The sequence below is a fragment of the Mesoplodon mirus genome (assembly GCF_964341445.2).
Source record: "Mesoplodon mirus genome assembly, chromosome: 11".
NCBI classification, from domain to species: Eukaryota; Metazoa; Chordata; class Mammalia; order Artiodactyla; family Ziphiidae; genus Mesoplodon; species Mesoplodon mirus.
Window position 1 is genome coordinate 27,917,045 of NC_138987.1, and position 17,259 is coordinate 27,934,303.

Below are 17,259 nucleotides of genomic sequence, written 5' to 3' on the forward strand. Positions count from 1 at the left end.
AAGGCGCGGTGCATTGTGGACAGAGGGGCGGGGGTTGGGAAGATGGCGGCTCCCAGCCTCCTCAACTGGAGGCGGGTTTCCTCCTTCACGGGGCCGGTCCCCCGCGCCCGGCACGGACACCGAGCGGTGGCCATCCGGGAGCTGATGATCATCTTTGGAGGGGGCAACGAGGGCATCGCCGACGAGCTGCACGTCTACAACACGGGTAGGCGCGGCGGCGGTTCTTCGGCCCCGCCTGTGGGAGCCGCGGAGGGGGAGGGGAGACGAGGCGGCGGCCGCGGCCCTGACAGCTGTCACCGCCGGGTCACTACCTCCTCCGGCGGGCGGCGGGGAGCGAGTCTTGGCCGGGGGGCCCCAATCCCGCAGCGTCCCGGGCCGTAGCTCCGTTTCCCCGGGGTTCGCGGGGCGGAACCGGCCCCCGAGCGGGGCGCGCCGGCCCTCGGGCAGGCGGTCCCGGACCCCCCCGCCCCAGCCCTGCTGGCGGACGTAGGCTTGAGAGACTGTTTCCATCCGCCTGGGCCTCTTCCCGAAGTCTCGCCCACTCCGGGGCCCCGAGATCCCTCCCTGTCAAAACCCACCTCCAAACCAGAGCCCCTCCGGGCCTTTCGCGTCTTTGCCTGCCTGCCTTCCTTAGGAGGAAGAGAATATAGGGGAGATGAGGAGGGAAAACGAGAGGCCTTCTGGTACTTTCACCCCAAATACAGCCCCGTACCTGGCAGTTGGCAGTCAAGATTCTTACCCCGTTGGTAGCCCTCTTCACTGGCGGGGAAGTGGCTCGTGGGTGATACCGGCGCCTATCTGCATGGTTGGGTGTGTGTGCCCAAGCTCAGCCGTTCGGCGCTCGGGGAGGACTGTCGCCTTGAGCGCCGTTGCACATCAGAAATGCCCCCGGCCGCGGAGGCCCTGACTTTGAGTACCTCCGTGGAACAGAAAGGAGGTTGGAATTTCATTTTTCCCACTTGTAAATGCGCCAGCAGTCCTAAGGAAGCAGTTTTCTTGGTATAAGGCTAATTAATGAGTTTGAGGTTTATGTCGTGATCAGTAACTTTTCTTTGACCAAACAACTTAATCGTAGTGGTCATTTAAAATTAATAAAATGATGGAGTAGGGGAAACTTTATTTTTTCACCTTCTCCTCCTCCTGGCACCCCAGCATAAAAAAGTTAAAAAGTTAGTCGACAGTTTGGTAGACTGTAAAAACCTTGGCTGTGGAATAGTTAGACCTGGTTTGAATTTTGCTCTGCCGGTTGCTCAAGGATCAGCCCTAAAGTTACTGAGCCTAAGTGTGAAAGTTTTCACTTGTAAAATGGAGAGGATGATGCCCTATATCCCCAGCCTTCTACCCACTAGTTGCCAGTAACACCCTCCTTCTGCAGTTCTGACAACTGAAATTTTTTTGTTTCTCCCTGGGGGGGGCAAAATCATTCCCAATTAAGAACCACTGATATAAATGATTCATATAAAAGTACATACTCATAGTTTGTGATAACTGTTTATTATAATTGGTTTTAATTTTATTTTGGCAACTAGTTACAAATCAGTGGTTCCTGCCAGCTGTTAGAGGAGACATCCCTCCAGGCTGTGCTGCCCATGGATTTGTCTGTGATGGTACCAGAATATTAGTATTTGGGGGAATGGTTGAATACGGAAGATACAGCAATGAGTTATATGAGTTACAAGTAAGTGTATTTCAAATTTATTATCTCAACCTGAAATTTTAATGATATTGCTCATAATTCTTTGAAAGATTGCAAAATGTTTCATTAACGTGCTTAAAATAGTGTGAGCTTCACATTTCATGGCTTCAAAGAAAACATTTCCACTTCACTAAAAAGCCAAAGTTTTCTTTTTTTTTTTTTTTTGCCCGCACCATGTGGCATGCGGCATGTGGGATGTGGGATCTAGTTCCCTGACCAGGGATCAAACCCGTGTCCCCTGCATTGGGAGCGCAGAGTCTTATCCGCTGGACCACCAGGGAAGTCCCAAAGCCGAAGTTTCTAATGTAAGTCTTTTTCCAATACCCAGTGCAACATTTGTAACATTAAGATACCTGTTACTTAGCCTCAGTTGTACAAGTTGTATGTTTGAGCTTTTGTATCTTAGTGCAGTCCTTCTTTAACTCTAGCCTGCAGCAGAAGCACCTGGAGGGTTTGTGAAAACACAGATTGCTGGGCCCCGCCCTCAGAGTTTCTGAATCAGTATTCTCTACAGAGAATTTGCATTCCTACTGAGTTCCCACCTGCTCCTGCTGGTCTCCAGACCATACTTTTTTGAAAACTTCTGCCTTAGTTATAGAAATTGTTACCCTCATGCTAATAATCACTTTTTTCCCCTTTTCTTGCAGTACATACAACAGGGGTAACAGTTTCAAATAGCCTTTCTAGATTTTACTCTCTAACAAACCAGACCCAGAGCCCTCTGTGACAGCCCTAACTGACTTTTATTCCTGAACTGTATATTCCCAGGGCTGTGATCATAAGGGTATCTGGTAGTTGGCAGATGTAGGTGGATTATGCCTATTTATAAGCAGTCCATTTAAAAATTTTTCAAAAATAGTTTTAGATAAAGAAAGCATCCATGGCTAGAGAATAAGTTTTGGAGTTTGGTTTGTTAAATGATCTTTATGTCGGACTTCCCTGGTGGTCCAGTGGTTGAGACTCCGCACTGCCACTGCAGGGGGCACAGGTTCGATCCCTAGTTGGGGATCTAAGATCTCGCATGCCATGCGGCGGCCAAGAAAAAAAAATTTTTTTTTAATGAGCTTTATGTTTATTTAAAGGTTAAAATATATACCATCCATGGATTACCTAATTTCAAGAAGTGAGAGTACATAAATTACATTTAGTCTTAAAGCTATAAATAATGTTGAATTATTCATTTGGAAAATATTTTATAACTGCTAGTGTTTATTATTATAAGCTTAGTTTGCCATTGTGGAAAGCTGTGAATATGGAAGACTAGACTGAATTTCTATTGGAACACTCATTTTAATTCCTGAAGTTATCTGGTTAACTTGTCATTTGTCCCCAAAGTAGCTTATTGAAGCCTTCTGATTGGATTCAGATTAAAATGTATTGGTATGATGTTACACTATTGACAACATAGGAGCACTTTCCTGATTTTGTCTGAGAGTATTTACGCTCTTTTTTAGGCAAGTCGTTGGTTATGGAAAAAAGTGAAACCGTATCCCCCTTCTTCTGGTTTACCTCCTTGTCCTCGGCTGGGACATAGTTTCTCTTTATATGGTAACAAATGCTATTTGTTTGGTGGCCTGGCAAATGAAAGTGAAGATTCAAACAATAATGTTCCCAGGTATGCCAACACTTTTTCAGACCAAATGTTTATTTTACGATTTAGCTTAAGAACATTTAATTTCTTCCATCTTTAATTATCAAAAGTGATGAAGCTTAGCCATTTTCAATTAAACCTAACAGTGAACAAATTTGTGTCCATTTTGTGTTTTCCTTAGTCCCTGGAGTATATCTGTTTTCAAAACTGTGCCTTTTCCGATCAGAAATCATCTTATTAAATTGATATTAATGTAACTGCTTGTGGCAATATATTTGTATATGTTGAGCCATAATGAATTTTAGTTGTCATAAGTGATAATGAAAAGTAATAAATGGATATTTTCAAATTATATTTCTCTGAGAGTTAGTAACAAAAATCTGAATATAAAATGAAGGCTATCATTTCCATTTTTCTCATAGGAAGCTGTTAAGAGTGGTTCACACAAGCAAGTGCTTTCAGAACCAATTCTCTCCTTTTTCCAAACAGAATTAATCACTGCCTCTTTTCTTTTTGCATAATGTTTTGATCACATGGTCATTATAGCATTCAGGATTTGGAGGTTTAGAATCCAAAAGGCTGTTTTCTGATTCACTGCTTACCGTGTATGTGTCCTTTAGTGGAAGTAATCTAAGCCTGTTTTCCTTCACTGTGAAATGGGAGTGATTAAATACCTACCTTTCAGTGTCATTGTGATTGCTAAATAAGATTATTGGAATAATTTTTAAAGGACTTTCAAGTTGCCATCAGCAATATCAGTAGTTGTCATCGCCATTATAATGTGTCTTTTTACCTATATTAGACTGATAATAGAGTCTTAGCTTTTTTTTTTCCTCCAGACTTTAAAAAATAACATACTAAAACTACATGGAAAAATTGGAAACTGGAGAAGAGGAAAAGAATTTATACCACCACACTAATCCAGATACTTTTACTTTTAGCACGTGTCTTTTTTTCATTTCCATTAAACAAATTTTTTTTAGATACAGATTGTAAAATTCAAGAAACTAAAAAGTATACAAAGTTCTTTCTCATAGCATCACTGTTCCCCAACATAGGCAAGCACACATAATTCAGTTTGATGTATATCTTTTGGAACTTTTTTCATGTAACACATTGTATTAGCTTTTGTTGTGTTAAGGGTAAGCTTCTCAAGTTTATGCTGCTTGAGGGAATAACTAGATACACGTGATACTTTTTAAAACCTTGATTAAAGCTAGCACATTCATTTCTGTTGACATTCCATTGGTCAGAGCAAGCCGTAAGGCCAAGACCTGAGTCGATGATGCAAGGATACATGTTCTGCTTTCTGGGAGAGGGGTCTTGGGAACCTTAATCTGATTCTACGCAGACATGTATTTTTTTTATACAAGTGAGATCTTTCTTCTTGCTTTATGACTTTGGGTGTTTACTTTTTTGGGTTTTTTGTTTGTTTTTTACTTTTAACAATATATCTTTACATGGCAGTAGATATGGATTGGCCTATTTTTTAAAGGCTGAAAAGTAGTCTGGATTATGCAAATTATCTAACCATTCCCCTACAGATGGACATTTAAATATTTCCATAATTTTGCTATTACAGTTTTTACACATGTATAAATATTTTTGTAGGATTGATACTTATAAATGGAATGGGGGGAGGGTGTTGGTCAAAGAGTACATTTAAGTTTGTTTAGGTACCCCTGAATCAACCTCCAAAGAGATGGAACTATTTTATACTCCTAATAACTGTGTACGAGAGTGCTTATACCCTCAGCAATACTGAATCATCTCACTCTTCTTAGTTTTTGCCAACATAATTGGTGAAATACATTTCATGGGTTTATCTTGATTTATTTTTAAACTAGGAATGAGCTTGCTTAACAATGCTTATTGGATATTTACAATTACTTTTTTGAAATTGTTCAGGTCCTTGTTTATTTTTCTATTTTTAAAAGTTGAAGTATATATTATATACCATAAAATTCATCCTTTTTATATGTACAATTCAATGATTTTTAGTAATTTACAGTGTTGTGTAACCATCACCACAATCCAGTTCTAGAACATTTCCATCACTCCAAAAGAAACTTCTTATTCATTTGTAGTCAGTCCCCATTCCCATACCAATCCCCAGGCAACTACCAGTCTACTTTCTGTCTCCGTAGATTAGCCTTTTCTGAACATTTCATATAAATGTGCTTTTGTGCATTTATCTTCTTTCACTTAGCATAATGTTCTTAAGATTCAACCATGTTGTAGCATGTATCAAATATTTCTTCCTTTTTATTGCTGAATAATACTCCATTGTATTGATATATCACATTTTGTTTATCTGTTCATCAGTTGGTAGACATTTGGATTGTTTCCAGTTTTTGGCTTTTATGAATAATGCTGTTATGATCATTTGCATACAGGTCTTTCTATGGACATGTATTCATTACTCTTGATTAGATACCTAGTAATAGAATTGCTGAGTCATGTGGGAAATTTATATTTAACTTCTTAAGTACTACCAAACTGTTTTCCAAAGTGACTTCCATCTTACCTTCCCACCAGCAATGTATAAGTTCCAAATTTTCCACATCCTTGCTAATACTTGTTATTGTCTGTCTTTTTTTTTGTAGCCAACCTAGTGGATATAAGGTGGTATCTTATTGTGGTTTTAATTTGCATTTCCCTAATGGCCAGTGATGTTGAGATTCTTTTCATGAACTTTTTAGCCATTCATATATCTCGTTTGATGAAATTTCTATTCAAATCTCTGCTCATTTGTTAGATACACTTGACCAACAGGCACAAAAAAGATGCTGAACATTGCTAATTATTAGAGAAATACAGATCAAAACTGCAATCAGGTACCACCTCACACCAGTCAGAATGGCCATCATTAAAAAGTCTACAAATAATAAATGCTGGAGAGGGTGTGGAGAAAAGGGAACCCTCCTACACTGTTGGTGGGAATGTAAATTGCTGCAGCCACTATGGAAAACAGTATGGAGGTTTCACAAAAAACTAAAAATAGAGTTGTCATATGGTGCAGCAGTCCCATTCCTGGGCATATATCTGGAAAAAACTATAATTCGAAAAGATACATGCATGCCTGTGTTCATAGCCTCACTATTCACAGTAGCCAAGACTTGGAAACAACCTAAATGTCCAAAGACAGATGAATGGATAAAGAAGATGTGCTACACATATACAATGGAATACTACATAGCCATAAAAAAGAATGAAATAATGCCATTTGCAGCAACATGGATGGACTTAGAGATTATCGTACTAAGTGAAGTAAGTCAGAAAGAGAAAGACAAATACCACATGAGATCACTTATATGTGGAATCTAAAATATGACACAAATGAACTTATCTATGAAACAGAAAGAGACTCACAGACATAGAGAACAGACTTGTGGTTGCCAAGGGCGGGGGTGTGGGGGACGGATGGATTGGGAGTTTGAGATTAGCAGATGCAGACTATTATATAGAGAATGGATAAACAACAAGGTTCTATTGTATAGCACAGGGAACTATATTCCATATCCTGTGATAAACCATAATGGAAAAGAATATGAAAAAGAATGTATATATTTATATGTATAACTGAATCACTTTGCTGTACAGCAGAAATTAACGTAACATTGTAAATCAACTATACTTCAATAAAATAAATCTAAAAATAAAATTTAGTTGCTTGTATTCTTATTATTGAATTATAAGTGTTCTTTATATGTTCTGTGTACAGGTTTGTTTTTTAAAAAATCAAATATGTGATTTGCAAATATTTTCTCCAATCTGTAGTTTGTCTTTTTATTTTCTTAATGGTATCTTTTGAAGCACAAAGATTTTAATTTTGATAAGTTCTCAAATTTTATTACTCTTTTTTCAAGAATGTTTTAGCTATTCTGAATCCTTTACATTTCTGTATAAATTTTAGGATCAACTTGCCAATTTCTGCACAAAGGTCTTCTGGGATTTTGATAGGGATTGTGTTGACTATATAGATCAATTTGTGGACAGTTGCTATCTTATTAGTATTGAGTCTTCCAGTCTATGAACATGGAATGTCTCTACATTTATTTAGATCTTCTTTATTGTCAGTCAGCAATATCTTGAGGTTTTCAATGTACAGATCTTGCTTTTATTTTGTTAAATTTATTTCTAACTTTTTATTCTTTTTGATGACATTGTGAATAGATTTGGTTTCTTAATTTCATTTTTGGATTGTTCATTGCTAGCATATAGAAATACATTTGGTCTTTGTATATTGATCTTGTATCCTGTGACCTTGCTGAATTCATTTATTATTTCTAATCATATTTTCATGGATTTTCATTTTTCTTTTTATTAATCATTCTTAGGAGTTCTCTATGTAATTTGTTTTATATGTTCCAAATATTTTTTCCCAAGTCTTCTGTTTGCTTCCCCTCCTTTTTTAAGGGTTTTCCCTTTTGTTTTATCAAGTATGACAATATACTTTTTAATGGCTTTCTGGTTTGTATCCTGCTTATTAGGAAAAATCTCCTGTCCCAAAACTATAGAAATAATTTTTCTATATTTTCTTCTAGTACATTCACAGCTTTGTTTTTGTGTTTAAAATATTAATGCATTTGGAATATATTTCTGTGACTAGTGTGAGGCTTTTTACTTTTTCTTCTGAATGAGTTTTCAGTTCTCCCACCACCATTTATTAAATAAGCCAATCCCCCCACACACACAATGTGTTGAACTCCCATCTCTGTCATATCTTAATTCTCTTAGAATTGGGTCTTTTTCTAGACTCTCTAGACCAGGGGTTACAAACTACTCTCTGTAGACAAAATTTGGCCTGCTGCCTGTTTTTGCTAGTAAAGTTTCATTGGAACACAGCCATCTGCATTCATTTACATATTGTCTCTGGCTGCTTTCATATTAAAAGGGCAGAGTTGAGTAGTTGTGACAGCATTTATGGCCTACAAAGCTTAAAATATTTACTATCTAGCTCTTTACAGAAGAAGTTTGTGAGCTCTTGTTCTAGACTCTCTTCTGTTTCATTAATATATTTACCTTTCTATCTTTAATTGTGACGTTTGCTGTAGGTCTCTAGTATATGCCTTTGATCAGACTAAGGAAGTTCTAAAAAAGTTATATATGAAGTATAGTTGTATAATATTACATAAGTAACAGGTGTACGTACAGTATAGTGATTCACAATTTTTTAAGGTTATACTCCATTTATAATTATAAAATGTTGGCTATATTCTCCGTGTTGTGCAGTATGTCCTTGTAGCTTATTTTATACCTAATAGTTTGTACCTCTTAATTCCCTACCCCATGTTGTCCCTCCCCACTTCCCTCTCTCCAGTGGTAACCACAGTTTGTCCTCTATATCTGTGAGTCTGGTTCTTTTTTGTTACATTTACTAGTTTGTTGTATTTTTTAGATTCCATATATATAAGGAAGTTTTCTTAAATCTATAGTTTGCTAATTCATTTCTTCTATCTTTTTAACCAAAAAATGGATGTTGACCATAATTTTTTTTTTTTTTTCGGTACGCGGGCCTCTCACTGTTGTGGCCTCTCCCGTTGCGGAGCACAGGCCCCAGACGTGCAGGCCCAGCGGCCACGGCTCATGGGCCCAGCCGCTGCGCGGCACATGGGATCCTCCCGGACCGGAGCACGAACCCGTGTCCCCTGCATCGGCAGGCGGACTCCCAACCACTGCTCCACCAGGGAAGCCCGACCATAATTTTTTAAGTTTTCCAAATGGAGGAATTCTCTTGTGGTCCAGTGGTTAAGACTTGGGCTTTCACTGTCATGGACCTGGGCTCGATCCCTGGTTGGGGAACTAAGTTCCCACAAGCTGAGTGGTATGGCCAAAAAAAAAGAAAAAAAAAAAAGAAAAATTTCAAAATGGAAAGTTTTGTTATTGTTGCCAATATCTAGTTTTGTTATATTGAGGTTAAAAAAATGTGGTCTATAGGATTTCTCCTTTTTAGTGATTGTTTTTGTGGTCTATTTCACAGTCATTTTTTGTAACTATTCCATAGTTCTTCATAAAGATTATAAGTTCTTGACTGGCTAAAAGGTTCTTTATTAAATCAATGTTTTAAATTATTATTCAAAGCTTTTTTATCCTGTGGGTGTAGGTCATAACTTCTGAATGACATGTTAAAATCTCCCAGTGTGATTGTGAATTTGTGTTTTGTTCCTTACATATATAATTTCAACCTGTGTGTATTATTTTGTTATAGACTTATCTTATGTAAATAGGACTAACAATTAACTAGTATGCACTGGTATAGCAGACTGGCTGGGATTCGTTCTGATCTGTTTAACTCTATGCCATATCAGTTGTTAAATAGTTTTAATATCATCCTGCTATTAATAGCTTATAGTTGGATTTGGGGTTCTTTTGTTTCCCCTGCATACTCCCTATCTCCAAGAGACTTTGACTTAAAATAAGGAAGTTTTTTCCTGCCCTTGTAATTTTATGTCTTCCATCTACTCTGCTTGTTGTTGCTTCTCCACACCCCTTTCCCTGCCTTTGCTAGGTTTGTAAAAATTGTGATGAGGTTGAATATTTGTGTATGTGTATGTGTGTTTATATATTTATATAATTTTTATTTCCTGTTCTGTGAACTGCCTGTTTATATCCTTTTACCTATGTCTGTTGTGTGATTGGTCATTATCTTGATTTCATAGGAGCTCTTTATATTAAGAAAATTCTGTGATGTTTACTAAATTTTTTTTCAGTTTTTCTCTTCTCTTCTGACATTGTTTATAGTTGGTTTTTTTCCCTAACCATCTTATTTCCATAGACTATGCTTTGCTTTTTTTCCTTCTCCTTCCTTTTTCTTGATTTATTGTTTTTCTTGATTCTTTCTTTCCTTCTAATGATTTGAAAATTATACATGCTAATTCTGTGCTTCCCTTAGTTGCTTGGAAATCATCATACACATTTAAACTGAAGATGCCTTGTCCTCTTTGGAAATAGATTACTGTCTTTTTCTTTAGCCTTTTTTTGCTTACTCCCTTTTTACATATGTTTCGTAGAGTCGTGAATCTTATTCCAGACTACAGTAATGTTAAGAAATTAATTTTTTGGTCAGTCTTTCCCAGTGATTATTTAGACCTCACAGCCACGGTTATTAACATCAATTTAAATTTAATTATAAATTACTAGTTTCTTTGCACAACCATTTCTTTTATTCAGTGTATTCTTTCTTGGATTTCTTTTTATTTTTCCTGGATGATCTAGCATCATTTTTTCACAAAACAATTATATGGCTAAACTTTGCAGTTTTATATGTTCTAAAATGTTTAATTTTGCCCTCATATTTGAGTAATAATTTGATTACTCAATTTATTGAGAGATAGATTCTTATAAATGTCACTTTGCTCAAAACATTGAAAACATCATGTCATAGATGAGAAGTTTCATGCCAAGTTCTAGAGTAAAAAAGCTATGTAGGACATTGTTATGACATTATAGAGTGAAAATTTAAAAAGAAAAAAAGTTGCAAAGCAACATTTTTAGTATATCTTGCTTATACACCTGTGGGTATCCATAGAGAGAGAGGTCTGAAAGGGTACTTACTAATTATTGTCAATAGTGATTGTTCTGGTTATCTGTACCATGTAATAAACTGCCCCAAAAGTTAGTGATGCAAAGTAGCAACCATTGTATTGTGCTCGTGGATTCTGTACATTGGGAATTTATACAGGACACAGCAGTGATGACTAGGCCCTCAGATGGGAAGGCTTCAGTGGTCACTGCCATGTCTGATGCCTCAGCTGAGATGGCTGAAGGATGAACTCAACTGGGACTGTCATCCTGCGTGCCTACTTGTGTCCTCTCCAGATGGGGGTTTTGTGACAGTTGGACTTTCATGGAGGTTCAGGATTCCAAGTGCAAGTGTTCTATAGTGAAGCTGCATTGGCCTTCTGTGACTGAGCCCCAGAAGTCACATAGTGTCATTTCACCACACTCTATTAGTCAAAGCAGTCACAACCTACCTAGCACCAAGGAGAGGGGACATAGACCCTACCTCCTCATGGGAAGAGTGTCAGGGAATTTGCAGCTATGTTTTGAAACCGTCACAGTATTGTCATGGACAAGAGTGCTGGCTAAATGATGGCAGGAATTTTTTTAATCTCTTCTGTTCACTACTGATCCCCACAAGAGTGCCTGGTACATAGTAGTGTTTGATAAATACATGTTGAATGAATGAGTTATGGGGTTTCTGTTCTTCTAATGGCTTTCTGTATTATATGAATAAGCATATATTATTTTTATAAATAGAAATAAAAAGCAAATAAAAAGTGTATATCATGTTAATGTTTTAATTTCTTTCATTATATCCTAGATATTTAAATGATTTCTATGAGTTGGAGCTACAGCATGGTTCTGGTGTTGTGGGTTGGAGCATTCCAGTGACTAAAGGGATTGTGCCTTCTCCAAGAGAATCCCACACAGCTGTTATATATTGCAGAAGAGATTCAGGAAGTCCTAAAATGTATGTTTTTGGTGGAATGTGTGGTGCTCGCCTTGATGACCTATGGCAACTTGACTTAGGTAAGCTTAAGTTCATTCAGGCTCAGGAATTCATTATGATTGATAAAGGCAAATATAAAAATTGCTTTGAAAAATATTTTTGATTACAGTTTTTATTGAGTTGTACTTGATATGAGTGATTGCTGGTCAGTCAAGTTGAACAAATGAATATTTGATTTATGACAGTAACTCTCCTGGGCTCCCTATAAGTCAGGTCACCATATATTCTGGTTTGCCTTGGATGGTCCTGGTGTATGCTTATTGTCCCACGTAATTATCAATAGTACCCCTTTCACTCTGTGAGATGTCCCAGTTGAGGATGATTGAATTTATGTGGTTACTCTGTCTACAGGAAATGTGGCATTAGTAATGTTACTGCTGGTCAGTGAAATACCTCCTTGCATAGCTATTTTAAGGGATCGTAGGAATGAATATTTGGAGGGTATGTGTGCTCCCACTTCTGAGTGTCTTGTACACAATATGCTCTTACTTTAAAATGTTAAAATCCTTAATCTGCTTTTAATTCAAAATTGGTAGCACCCTAAATACATCTCTCCATTACAAATACTAACATTCAAGTGTAAATAGATTTCTGTGATTGGCAATTTATGTCAGCTGGAAATGTTTATTTTAAGATGAAGTTCAAGTAATGGTTTTGAAACCCTTTGCTTCATTTTTGTAAGTCCTTTTTTTTTTTAATTCTGCAAGTTGAAGTAATTTGCTATTATTAGATTAAGTTGCTAATATACTTATTTTTACTTTTAGAAACTATGTCATGGTCAAAACCAGAAACTAAAGGGACAGTGCCACTTCCACGGAGCCTTCATACAGCCAGTGTTATAGGAAATAAGTATGGTGTTTTTCTGTTTTTTAGTCTTTCTTTTTTTTTTCTTTTTAACAAACTTAAGAAAGATAGGTACAAAGAAGAGTGATGCTGCTAGTTTCTTGAAAATGATTTAATAATGTTTGATTGTGCTTAGTGAAGATAAAGTAATATGCCCACAGGAGCTAAAATACTTAGTGTGCATAAAGTAAGTATTTACTTTACTGGGCATAAAGTAATACGCCCATAAGAGCCAAAATACTTACCATTTTCTTGTCACGCCACCTCTTTTACTTCTTCACATTCCTTACAATATCATGCACAGAGTAGGTATTATATAAGTGTCAGGTAGAGTGTTGTCAAACGGACCTGTCCTCCATCAACAGATTTGACACACCTAACTCACTGTTTCTTTTTACATATTTTACGTATTTTTCACATATTGATTTGTACTCAGGTGTGTATTCAGCATCTATGCTCAATGATTATACTTTGGATGGTGTTATGGATAGAATGTGGACTCTGTAACCAGATTGCCCGAATTCAGGTCTGAGCTTTGATACTTGTCCTATCTGTTCTGGGGCAAGGAAACTTTATTTGTACCTCAGTTTCCTCAAGTATAAAATGTGGATAGTAGTAAAACCTCCTTCACAAGGCTGTTATGAGGATTGAGTGAATTAATACATATAAAATGCTTCAAACAGTGCCTGGTACATAGAGAGCACTCCATAAAGGTTAGCTGTTACTATCAGCAAGTTCCCTTTTTTGTACAACATTGGGCCAGAATTAGGAATATTGTTTAAATAGAATTTAAGTAAGCATTTACCTGTGTAGGGACTGTACCTTAAAAGTAATGTTTTAGGAAACACCTAGTTGTAATTTAGAACCTCATTAGTTCTTCTTTAAAAATAGCCATAAACAAAACCTAATAAGATATTCATTTTTTTAAACAGCAGAACCCTTTTATAACATGTGGTTTTTCCATTGGAACTCTAATATATAAAATAGATTAAAAAGAAATAGAGCTTCTTTGGTTGACATGAGGCTACATGGCCTAAGCTCTTCCTGATGAGCCTTTTTTCTTCTTCAGCAGCCATCGGGCATGTCTCGAGAACCCTTAGGGCCCTGAGGAACATAGTCTAATGTTTTTTGTTTGATGATATCAGTGACCAAAGTTATATGAAACTTACTTCTCTTTGGTTACTATACACATACAATTCTAAATTTAACTTTGGATGTCATAGATCATTTGAGTATCCTTCTGGCTGAGGCAACCCTTAGTATATTGCATACAATATTGATTTTTCAAATGTATTATAATTGAAATATTTCCCACTTTAAATAACTTGTCAGAGAGAAATAATTCTGATTCTGTATTGCTTCATAAAATTATAAACTCTTGAAAGAAGACCACTTTATTCACTGTTGTATTTCCATTACCTTGACAGTGATAAGTGATTTATTAGTCCTGAAGCTTTGAGTCAAGAAAAAATAAATTTGTCTATTCTTAGCATTTTAAATCTAAAAAATAAAATTAAAGGTTTAGGAAAAAAACAGCTACTTTATGTTTTCTTTTTTTGTTGTTCAGGATGTACATCTTTGGTGGATGGGTTCCACATAAGGGGGAAAATATTGAGACTTCACCTCATGATTGTGAATGGAGATGTACCAGTTCGTTTTCTTACTTAAATCTTGGTGAGTCTTTTAAGAGTTATTAAAATAAAGTTTATTAATAAAATAACTTTTGTTATTTTGTCATTTAAGAAAAGTAGATAAGTCATGGATATTTCTGTCTTTAGATACAGCAGAATGGACCACCCTAGTATCAGATTCTCAAGAAGACAAAAAAAATTCAAGACCAAGACCAAGAGCTGGACACTGTGCTGTTGCAATTGGCACTCGATTGTATTTTTGGAGTGGAAGAGATGGCTACAAAAAAGCACTGAATAGTCAAGTTTGCTGCAAGGATCTTTGGTATCTTGATACTGGTAGGTAAGAGTATTTGACAAATACAGTTTTTCCTTTAGATAAATAAATAATCAAATGATGTCTGTCTTTTGAGGCTTACTGCAAAGCCACTGCCTCTCTCTTTCATGTTGGTTTGGCCAAAAAGTTCATTCGGGTTTTCCATAGGTGCTTATGAAAAGCCCAAATGAACTTTTTGGCCAACCCAATAATTGAAAATGAATGGAAGAAATGATATATGTAGATACTTCCCATTATAGGGGAATTTCTTAATTTCCCTCTCCTTGAGTTTAGAATGGATTTAGTGACTCCCTTCCGAAGAGTAGAGAGTATGGAAAGGGAAAACTAGTAGCTTTGCAGTGTAGAAACCTGGCAAACATCATCTTAAGTAATCAAGGTCAGTATCACTAGTGATAAGTCATGTTGATATCATTTACCCCCACCTCCCATATCATGTGATAAGAAGAAACTTCACCTCTGTGGTACTTTTCCCCAAAATGCATAACACCATTCTAAATATGAGAACATATCAGACAAACCCAAATTGAGGGACATTCTAGATATTTTGCAGAATATGTGAACAGTACTCTTCAAAAGTTTCAAAGTGATGAAAAGCAAGGGAAGACTGAGAAATTGTCACAGCTTGGAGGAGACTAAGGAGATGTGATAACTAAATGTAAGGTGATACCCTAGATTAAATTCTAGAATAAAAACCATTAATTGAAAAACTGGTGAAATCTGAATAGTCCATAGTTTAGTTAATACATAGTGTTACTCCAATGTTAATTTCTTAGTTTTAACAAATGTATTAACATTAGGGGATACTGAGTAAAGGATATATGGGAACTCTGCAATTCTTCTATAAATCTGAAATTATTCCAAAATAAAAAGATTTTTTTTAAAGTTATATAACACCAAAAACATTTTTTTAATATGGACAGCTGTGTACAAGAATTTTTCCAAATGCTGAGAATACAGTATCGAATAAGACTGATAATATCCCTACTGTCAAAGATCTTACATTCTAAGAGAGCGTGAGGGCAGGAAGATGATGGGCAATAATCAAACAAAGCAACAAAATAAGTTTAGTTTTGGGTAAGCATGTGAACACAGTGAGATAGAACAATGAGATAGTGATGAGAGGCTCTAGGAATGAGGTGGGGTGGGGTGGCTACTTCAGAATGGGTAGCCGGGAAAGGGTGACATGGCATTCGAGGTTTAGTCCAAGTGACGAGAAGGTGCTCCCCATGTACAAAGCCCGTTTGGGGGTGGGGGGGTGGGGACACTGCAGGAAGAATGAAAAGCAAGTATGAGGGCCCTGAGGTGGGAATACTTGGCATGTTTGGCAACAGATTTGAGCTGAGTAGAAGAGAGTATAGGAATGGAGATGAGAGTGGTGATCATGGGACAGATCTTGTAGGACCTGGAACACCATGGTAGAGATTAAATTTTTAAAAAATACATGGTAGGTTATTTATTAATTTGAAGGAGAGATGTGTACATCTTGGAATGGTCACTGCACTTGTGTGGAAACTAAATTGAAGGGGGCAAAAGTACACACACCGAGACAAAAGGCGCCTTTTGCAGTAGTCAAAGAAGTCTTCAACTCTAGTGGTGGCAGTGGAGATGGGGAGAGATGGATAAATTCAGGACGTATTTTGGAGTTCTTGTTGACAGAACCGACTGATGAACTGGGTATGGCAGATGACAGAAAGAGAAAAGAAGGATGAAGTTTTTAGCTTGAATAATTTGGTGGTATTTCCATTTACTGAGATGGGAAAATTGCGGAGAAAACAGGCTTGTGGAGAAAATGAAAAGTTCCATTTAAACCCTGCTAAGTTTGAAATAAGGAGATCAAGTAGGCAATTGAGGGAATAAAGAAGTCTGGAAGCCAGTAGAGAAATCAGATCTGAAGATGTAGTATGTGTTGTTTTATGAGAAAAGCAGATTATAAAACATACCTATGATTCCAGTTTTTCTTTCTTTTTTTTTTTTTTTTGCGGTATGCGGGCCTCTCACTGTTGCGGCCTCTCCTGTTGCGGAGCACAGGCTCCGGACACGCAGGCCCAGCGGCCATGGCTCACGGGCCTAGCCGCTCTGCGGCTTGTGGGATCTTCCTGGACCGGGGCACGAACCCGTGTCCCCTGCATCGGCAGGCAGACTCTTAACCACTGCGCCACCAGGGAAGCCCTCCGGTTTTTCTTTTAAGTGTATAAACAGAAAAATCTGGAAGGATACACTGTGTACCAAAGTATTATCTAAGAGGTGAGATTATACATTTTTTAAAAGGTTTTCTCTCTCATATGTATTTTCTACAGTAGCATGCATCGCTTTTATAATGTAGAAAGTTTAATTTTAAAATTAAGATACTTGAAAAAGTAATAAATGGAACAATTAAGTTGGAGACTAAATGCTTTCTATGCAAGAAGTACATACTAACAAGTAGGAAAAAATATAGAAAATTGAACTTAACTGATTCATCTTTGAAATTGGAAATTATGAGCTGAAGTCCAAGGACAAGCTTCTAATCAGTCTCTGAGATTAGAAGAAAAATGTGCATATATAAATTTTTCTCAGTAGCAAATACGTCACTTTAACCAGATTCTATAAGAGATCTGTGACTTTTAAAAGATTAAAAATCATTGTCTCTGAATGGCCAGTTTTTCCATA

The 17,259-nt window shown here is 37.0% G+C and overlaps 1 protein-coding gene across 3 annotated transcripts in view; it reads left to right on the forward strand.

The window, feature by feature from the left end:
- Positions 1 to 17,259, forward strand: part of HCFC2 (host cell factor C2) — a 47,892-nt gene continuing 30,633 nt past the window's right edge. For 2 of the 3 annotated variants that reach the window (XM_082636686.1, XM_082636687.1), the window contains exons 1-7: positions 1 to 205; positions 1,530 to 1,678; positions 3,151 to 3,311; positions 11,614 to 11,822; positions 12,567 to 12,651; positions 14,213 to 14,319; positions 14,424 to 14,612. In XM_082636686.1, the coding sequence (XP_082492812.1) occupies positions 43 to 205; positions 1,530 to 1,678; positions 3,151 to 3,311; positions 11,614 to 11,822; positions 12,567 to 12,651; positions 14,213 to 14,319; positions 14,424 to 14,612 (1,063 nt within the window). In that variant the 5' untranslated portion in view covers positions 1 to 42. The remainder of the gene's footprint in view (positions 206 to 1,529; positions 1,679 to 3,150; positions 3,312 to 11,613; positions 11,823 to 12,566; positions 12,652 to 14,212; positions 14,320 to 14,423; positions 14,613 to 17,259) is intronic. The other variant, XM_082636688.1, reaches the window with a different exon arrangement.